At 33.7% G+C, this 8735-nt stretch overlaps 2 protein-coding genes across 4 annotated transcripts; one reads left to right on the forward strand and one right to left on the reverse strand.

Annotated features, from left to right (window-relative positions):
• Positions 1 to 194: 194 nt before the first annotated feature.
• On the forward strand, positions 195 to 1456 carry CRLK2 (Protein kinase superfamily protein; the record flags this gene model as incomplete). Its single annotated transcript, XM_089720078.1, is given in 4 exon segments — positions 195 to 277; positions 363 to 434; positions 607 to 810; positions 898 to 1456. Coding segments are annotated over 4 exon segments (656 nt in total), but the record flags the coding sequence as incomplete, so codon positions are not given.
• A 1170-nt stretch (positions 1457 to 2626) lies between these two features.
• LOC105646779 (phosphatidylinositol 4-kinase gamma 7) lies at positions 2627 to 6696 on the reverse strand. 3 transcript variants are annotated; one of them, XM_037639900.2, is made up of 4 exons: positions 6501 to 6696; positions 5808 to 5837; positions 5627 to 5733; positions 2627 to 5319 (listed from the first exon to the last, which is right to left on the reverse strand). In XM_037639900.2, the coding sequence occupies exon 4, from the start codon at positions 5069 to 5071 to the stop codon at positions 3143 to 3145; it is 1929 nt and encodes a 642-aa protein (XP_037495828.1). In that variant the 5' UTR covers positions 5072 to 5319; positions 5627 to 5733; positions 5808 to 5837; positions 6501 to 6696; the 3' UTR covers positions 2627 to 3142. The 3 variants fall into 3 exon arrangements, with proteins under 3 accessions (XP_037495828.1, XP_012088103.1, XP_089576564.1); XM_012232713.4 differs by lacking the exon at positions 5808 to 5837; XM_089720438.1 differs by lacking the exon at positions 6501 to 6696 and having other exon boundaries at positions 5627 to 5837.
• Positions 6697 to 8735: the final 2039 nt, after the last annotated feature.

Here is an 8735-nt window from a genome sequence, read left to right on the forward strand (position 1 = left end):
AGGGCTATCTGGATATTCTATATTGTTGATTTGCCAATACCATTGGAAAATTGATATTTGCACATGGAAATGTATAGATTGCACTTAGGAGTATCATTACTTACTCTTACCAACTATAAGATGCTAGTTTTAGATTCTTTTTCCCTCAACTTTGATCCCTTTAAAAATGAAAAAGTTGTTGTGAATGCTTCCAGATGGTGAACTAATTTTGTGTTGGGAAGAAAGGCTTCAAATTGCTCTAGATATTTCACATGGAATTGAATATCTTCATGAAGGGGTAGGCTAAATTGCTCTCATAGTTCCCTTGTGAAATACTACTATACACGTATAGATGTATATTTATCCAGCATTTCTTGGAGCAGGCAGTCCCACCCGTCATACATCGCGATTTGAAGTCTGCCAACATACTGTTGGACCAATCAATGAGAGCTAAGGTAAGCTACTATATTTGTACCGACTCATCCTATTTAAGCCTTTAAGGTTTTAGTTTCAAGAGCATAAATGATGGGGACAATTAATAAATTAAAGAAAAGGAAGCTTGGTTTGAGAGTTTTTTACATCCTTTTTTTTTTATTATAGACATATCTTCTGGCACCCTGTTATTAGGTTGCTGATTTTGGACTTTCAAAGGAAGAGGCCTACGATGGGCGCAATTCTGGTCTGAAAGGCACATATGGCTATATAGACCCAGTGTACATGACTACGAACAAGTTCACCATGAAGAGTGACATCTACAGTTTTGGCATTATCATATTTGAACTCATTACCGCTATCCACCCGCAGCAAAACCTGATGGAATATATCAATCTTGTGAGTGACATTCTATTTCTTTTAATAATTTCCGATGCCTGATCTGAATACTCTTTCGTTTCTCCTTCATTTTATTTTTCTACAAAGGCTGCTATGAGTCCCGATGGCGTTGATGAAATACTAGATGAGAAACTAGCAGGAGAGTGCAACATTGGAGAAGTTAGGGAACTAGCTGCCGTTGCTCACAAATGCTTGCACAAATCGCAAAGGAAGCGGCTTTCTATAGGAGAAGTTTCACAGGCAATACTGAAGATAAAACAAAGGCACCTTAGTAAGGATGACACCATGTCTTTCGCTAGTCGAGATTTTTCAAGAGCTGTTAGCAAGATAGAGGATCAGCAGGTTGAGTTGAGTATGATGACCAGTATAAAAGAGGACAATTAATAACGTTTGGTTTTGTTTTCTTCCTTTAATCTTTTGTCTTCTGCTCTTAATTTTCTATCAACACATAGAATGTGATGCCCAAATTAGGCAAATGAATAGATGGGAATGTTGTGGAACGAGTAATTTAAGGTTACTAACAAGTAGTACAGAAATACAAATGCTTCTACAAAGGAACCATTTATTGTAACAATTAAGTTGATCCGAAAGATGGATCGACGATTCAATGTTCAGAAGCTGCAGTAGTTGAATGCTGTTTCTACCACTCTGGAGAAGAGTATTTAGTCTAAAAAACACTCGACAACAAAACCATAGATTGCCATTGATGAATATCCTACCACAATTTTTCTACGGTGAATCAAGCGTCTCCTTAAAGCCTCAACAATCAGCTTCCCTTTCCCTTGAAGAAATTACATAATCAAAAAATCAAGCATAGAGATGACTAGCAATTAGCAAGAAGCAGGCAACTAATGAGGACCGTGGCAGCTAAAAACATATGCTTCAGGTCAAAAGGGTTGATGCTGCTTTTCAAATTTCAATTTTCATTTTCGGTGCTGTACAACTTTTCTTCAATAAATGCAATTATGACCAACCAAATCAATAAAACGACAAAGGATCACAGATAAGACTGCAAAACCAGCAAACATTATCATCGACCATTACACTGATAGACATGTCTTGGGCCTTTTTGGTTCTCTACTCAATCATGTACCTTGCCATATCACAGCAAATGCACAAGTGCTAGCAGATAATAGGACAATGATATGGACATACACATATCATAATTAACAAATGTTCAAACAAAAAACGTGTAAGATGGAGTTATTGATCTAAATCACGACCCAAATCCAACGCGACAAAGAATGACCAGGATGAAGGACAAAAAGGAAGTAAAGAACCAACCCGTACCTACTCGTCTTTCACTTCTAGCTTACACTTGATTAGGAAAATATTAAAACTCTAGTTACTTAATAGATGATGCGCAAGATACTATTATATTAAACCCAGGTGTCTTACTTTTGAAAAGCACATTCTCTTTTTCTAATAACTTCAGATGCTGCACCATATTGTTGTAGAACTCGGCCCTTTACAGCATAATAGCACTCTGCTAAAAAAGAGCTGTTGCTTACAAGTTACAAGTACGCTAACTTTTGCTATTGCTAGCATGTGTTGTGCCTAAATGGCTCTCTTTTCATGCAATTGTTCATTCCAGCTTCCAGCACAATCATACATGTCAGCAATCATAGAAGCACTTGCGTGCATGTGTGTGCAGGCTCACTTCTGTGAAAGGAGAGAGAGAAAGTAGATTTTTCGGTTCATATACAAACAGAACCTGTTTAAACCAGACCTAGAAGATCATCAAGCGAAAATGTACTAAAAAATCACTAAATAATATTAACAAATAACGACAACAATAATAATAACAATTACTAAATAGAGCCATCAAAATGTTCACATTATTGTTTTTATTGATATTAATACAAGTCTATCTACAAAGGTAATCACAATACTAACGCACATTAGAACCTGAATACTAAAGAGGCATACAGCCATTACATTCTCATCTCTACTTTAATAGGAAGCACGTAGCAAGAACCTAAGAATAAGTTGAAACTTGTGTATCACTTGCACCTCCTACAAGACGACCATGACTATACATGTCTTATTCTTCCCTATATGTTATGTTCAACGCTCTCAATATTAACGATAGAGCAATTCAACCAAAAAAGAAAACAAAAGAGAGAGATTACATATAGATGAATTAAAACTTAGCCCTCACATTCAGCCACTGATGACCATGTTTTACCATCCAAAAGTTCTGATATCGTATAAATCAAGTCCGTCCCCCTTAGGAACGACCTGTAAACCAAAATCAATTGCCTACAAATCTCTGGTTCCAACATTTTTTTAATTTCCATTTCAACATTTACAAGATATATTGATAAACAGCTCAAAACTGGCAAGATGTTCCAAGCCTCTGTCTGTGCCTTGGGCCAACATTCCCTGATTTATGATCAGCAAATGCTGAGGAGAGCAACTTCTGGAAATGATCAAGGTACTGCATCCACTCCCGTTCAGTCAGATCAGCCAGATTCACAAAAGTAGTGCTAGCAGGAAGCTGCTCATTCACACTCCTATTTCCAGAAGATGTTCCAGCCAAATACCCACTTTTCTGCATCATACCCTCATGCCGCCAACTTGTCTCACCAATGCTAATACTTCTCAACAATGTTGACATCTTTGAAACAGTTGGAGCCCGGTCCTGTGTGGGGTCAGCATGTTCTTCTACGCTTAAATTTAATGCATTTCCTTCCCTTTCTTCAACTTCCTCCTCTTCCTCCTCCATACTCTCCACCAGCTTGAAAAGAGGTGGCTGTCTATTTCCACCTCTTGACCTGGAACAAAGAGGTTTCATTTCCAATTTGTCTCCCACATTTAAATTCACATTTAACTCCTCATCACAGTCAATGTCAAACTGAAATTCCTCAGCATCTCCAGTTTTCACATCATAAGAAAGATTTTCTGTCTCTATTAACAGACTCCTTGCCTGAATGCATATAAGCTCAAGTTCACTAGGCTCCTCCTCGTGTCCTCGAAACTCCCTACTCATCATCTCACCAATCTCAGCAAGACAGAGACCAAATGATGCTGCTTCCTTAAGGAAAACTGTGCAAATAACCAACACCCTGAGGCACGCATCTCGAATCATGGGCAGCTCTCTTCGGAGCATATCAGAATCTTGAAAGGGGTCAAGGCAATGAATATACTCAAGCTCATCTTCAGAAAAAGGAATTGACGCTTGTGGCCAGTAGATCCACTCAAAATATGGATCCTCCAAGCTTTCTGGAAGGCAAAGGCCATGATCAATTGGAACAAGCTCCACCTGACCAAACCTCCCAATTCCATCAAGCTTCCTGACCAGGAGGTTCCCAGCATGTCTGTCCGTGTTCAATATCCGTATATCTAATATCCCTATCCTATGGACAGCAGCAACTGGAAAGCTTGAAGTCCCATGATCACTGGCATCAAAATCATGAGGTATAAACTGCTGCAATGATGCAATCTTGCTAACCTGCTTCCTTTGTGGATGCTTATTTCCCTTCACCCCATCATTAACATTGAATATTGAGTGTGTGACCTTCACAAGGGCAGTTGAGGGCACATTAGCAAAGTGATCATAGTCAAGAAGGTAAGCCGCTACTTCTCTGAAACCTGTTTCCCCAACTCTGACAGAACGTTTCAAACCTGGCTGCCCCAGAGCATTGCCAACAAAACCTTTTGGATTATTAGGGGCATATGGTTCCTCATCTGTGGGCTTAACAATAGCAACATTTTCGCCATGGCAATTTTTGAAGTAGTATGCCCCTCCAAGTCCACTATGAATAGGACTTGGATCAACTCCAGTTCTCATTGCCTTTACAATTTCCTTTACTAGTTCTTTTACTGCAGCAAAATGATCTGAAAATCCTAATATCTCAATTGGACCACTCTGGTCGCTCTGCTGAAGATCCTTCCCTGTAGGTGAAAGACATGGAGTAGAAGAGCTTCTATGCATAAAATTCTTGGTGAGAAGAAGTGGAGAATCATTCCTAACTGTACTGAGATCATTTTTTAACACCGTATCTCCAAAAATCAAAGAACTTTCTTCAGTTGGGACATTTAGGGCAAGCTGTAATTTTCTCTTCACAGTATGGGCATTGTCACTCCTGTCTAATTCTATACCCAAAACAAAGCCAGTTTCAGTCTGAACAAATACACGCCTCCTTCCAGAAGGTTTTCTTTCCAATTTCTTATTCCTGCAATACTCACCAGCAAGGGCTCCTCTAAAAGTTGCAACTGCCATATCTGAATGTACAGAGTGGTCTAAATCAGGACACATGGAAGGAAAAGGAGAAGCTATAGTTCTCAGAGCTTGCAACAGAGATGGCAGTAGCAGAGAGCTTCTCTCTCAAGCAGACGCCAATCTCAAATGCCAGCAGTGAACGTGGGGAAAATACCACGTTGAGCATCACTATCATCAATAAATATGAAACTTGAATTGCTTCTTCAGTTATCACATCGGAATGGTTGCAGCAAAAAAACAAAGACTCAGTGAAACTGCTACATCGAAGACACCATCTGCTAATTCTGTCAAATTGAAAGATATTGATCATCAGAAGATTTAACAAAGAAACTAAAACTCATAACAAAAGGCATAAAGCAAAAGGCACTGCTCTAAATAAAACCAAATCACATATTTTTCTGCTCATATTTGCCCTAAAAAAAAGCCAGAAATGACTAAAGAAGAAATCAATCATTGAACACTTGAAACTTCAATTGAAAAAAAAGATCACGTGGTTTATATAGGGAATATCCTTCCATTGATCATAGACGGATTTATTCAAACTAGCAGTGCCTTATCAATTAAAAAAAAAAAAAAAAAAAAGTTACCAACCTGCAAAAATCTAAAATCTAGTATACATGGCTGATCTGGTTCTGGGGCTTCCCAAATATCGATCCATGTTGGCAATCATGCCCATGAAGCTATATGCTTTTAACTTTCTGAAAATATCAATATTAAAATAAATAAAGGAAAGGGGAAGCAAAGCCGAAAAATTACAACTTTTCTGACATACCTTCGTCTCAACTTAAGCACCTAAGCCCATCTGAGTGACGTGACATGAAAAGTAAAGGAAGCAAAAGTGCAGGGAAAATAACAAATATACATCAAGAATATAGATGCAAAATTACTTCCCTTCTAAAAGAACTTAAGTAAACTATCTAAATCATCATATCATGTCATATCCCTTACTAAAAAAGAATAATAATAGAAATATAAGCCCTTAAACCAATTAATCAACAATAAGTAACTCCCAGATAGAATCCCTTCTTCACACATTCTGAAAAAAAATTTTCGCTTTCACAATTACATGTCAAAAAAATATATTAAGAAATATCATCTCATCAATTGTGCAAATGAATTTCAAAATTTAGAGTAAAATTCTACTAACATAATTTAATCACAACAATAATAATCCAAGAATTATTTTCAATTTGCTTTTTTATATAATTCTATTGAAAAATATGACTTTTCAAGAGGAAAAAAAATTGATGCTATGCAAAAAGAATAAATTTCTCAAAAAAGTAAAAAAAAAAAAAAGAAAAAGAAAAAAGGTTAACTGCTTTCGAAGAAGTGCAAGATTGATCACTTCACAGTTTTGTCGACGAGGCAAATGATAATAATTAGTTGTCAATTCTTCCTACGATTTTTTCTTGGGATACAAACAGAGAAACGACTGAATCAGAATCGAATACAAGAAGAACCTCACCAGAGATCGGGGAATCGGGCGGCGGAGACGCTAGGAGAGCCACCGCCGTAGAGGAGACGGACGATTGAGATGAGATGCAGCAAGAAATGGAAAAGAACCAGCGGCTATGTCCTGATTTATTCGCGCTCTCTCTCTCTCTATCATCACTACCTCTTCGGGAGATATTGTTTAACTGTCTTTCAGGAGAAGCGTAAGGAAGGATTTTAGCAGATAAATTAAAAGTAAAATTAAAAATTCTTTTTTACTGTATTTATTATTCTTTGGGACAAATTATTTAGTAAAAAAAGTAATCATGACGCTATCTGCTCGGACAACGTGCCACGGAAGACTGGTCAGGGACCCGCGCTATGGCAAATATCTACCCCTGGCAAGCCGGCAAATGCCTATGAAACTCAACTTTTTGTATTTTTTGTAAAAAAACAATCACACTAATTTTTTTTTTCTTTTTTTATTGTTAATTAAAGTTTTCATATATCAGCTCCTCGTGTAATTGCATGAGATGAGTGTTCCAAGTTCCAATATATAAATTAGGGGGTCATTTTGAATGTAGAAAATTTAAATTAACTAAGTTGTTATTTGATTAATTGCAATTTCACTTTAATTATAAATTTAAAATTAATTAAATTTTTATTTTATTAATAATTAATAGTAATAATTTCACTCTTAGCTTATCTTTTTCTTTGATAAAAAGTGAATTCATTGGTTAAATTTGATTGAATCAAGCTTGGAAAATACTCTTGAAACCCATATGAAAGCAGGCTAGTTGAGAAAATTAGCTGTTTATGCAACCTAATAAAGAAGTGATGGAAGCAAAGCAAATTTTTTCAATTGATTTAAAGTGTATTTGGATAATAATTAAATAAATTTGAGACATTATGAAATTAAAATTATTAATAGGTCTCGAAAAGGATATTAAAATTTAAATGGATCTGCACATAAATATTAGATAGTTCGAAACTAATAAGTAATGCAAATTTGTTATTTTAAGCTTAAGAATTAAAAAAAAAATCAAAAGTTTAATTTTTTTTTGGCGAAAATAAAATAAAAAATTTTTGGAGAAAATGGGTAATTATGAATCTCAACCATTGATTTTAATTTTATGGTAAGGAATTTACACCCATATTAAATCATATTTGTTGGATAAATAACCATTAATGGATTTACAAATCAAATCCTTTTTTTTTTTTTTTGATTTATTGAATTTTAAATTTATTTCAATGAGAAGTCACTTCTTCAATCTATGAAAAAACTGTCAACATGTTAACTAAAATATGTTATTTCTTTCAAACTAATCATATTTTCTACTAATCAAATTATTATTTAGGATCTACTAATCAATATAATTAGTAAATGGTGTTCAACTAAATTACATAAATTTAATTGCAGTAATTTAAAAATAATAATGTTATGATATCCCATTTCAAACTTAATAAAGGCCATAATACTAGCAATAAAGACTTTAATTATTAAAATAAATTGAAACATAAAAAATTTACTCATAAAAATTCAAATTCAATTATCATTTTATGATTTAGTAAAAGAACTAGTAATATCCGTATACTATGCACAGTTAAAAAAAATAAGTAAAGTAAAATTGAATGAAATTTCTTTTATTATACTATTAAAAAAATATTAATAGTAAATATGTATATAGCCGTAATTTTTAATCATTAGAGTAAAAATTAATATATAGATATATGTTAGGAGAATGGATTAAAAATGCTGAAATTTATAGAGATAAATAAAAAAAAGTAAAATTAAAGGTGTTAAAATTCATTAATTTGATTTATTTTAGAATTAACTTAAAAAAAATTAATTTGCTATAAATTCATGAATAAATAATTTATTTTAAATAATTAAAAGCTGTATAAAACATCAACTTATCATATTATTAAATCTCTAACACTATAATTAATCAATTATATTTAACATAATTTAATTTAATAAAAAAATTAATTTTTAATATAAAATAATAATTGCTCATATTAAAATTCATAAATTACGTGTCATTGAAATTTATATTAATTATTATTTAATACGCTATTAATTCTCTAACGTTATATTAATCAATTACATTTAAAAGAATTTAATTCAGTCAATAAATAATCATAAAATAATTTATTATTAAATAAATATAAAAATAAATATTTAAAACATTTTACGTGTCATTAATTTTGAATCCTAAGTGATAAACGCTAAGATATATTGATTGAGCAATAACAAGTAAAATCAATA

This window comes from Jatropha curcas, chromosome 4 (genome assembly GCF_041381405.1).
Source record: "Jatropha curcas cultivar XTBG-Jc1 chromosome 4, XTBG_Jcur_1.0, whole genome shotgun sequence".
In the NCBI taxonomy this organism is placed as follows: domain Eukaryota; kingdom Viridiplantae; phylum Streptophyta; class Magnoliopsida; order Malpighiales; family Euphorbiaceae; genus Jatropha; species Jatropha curcas.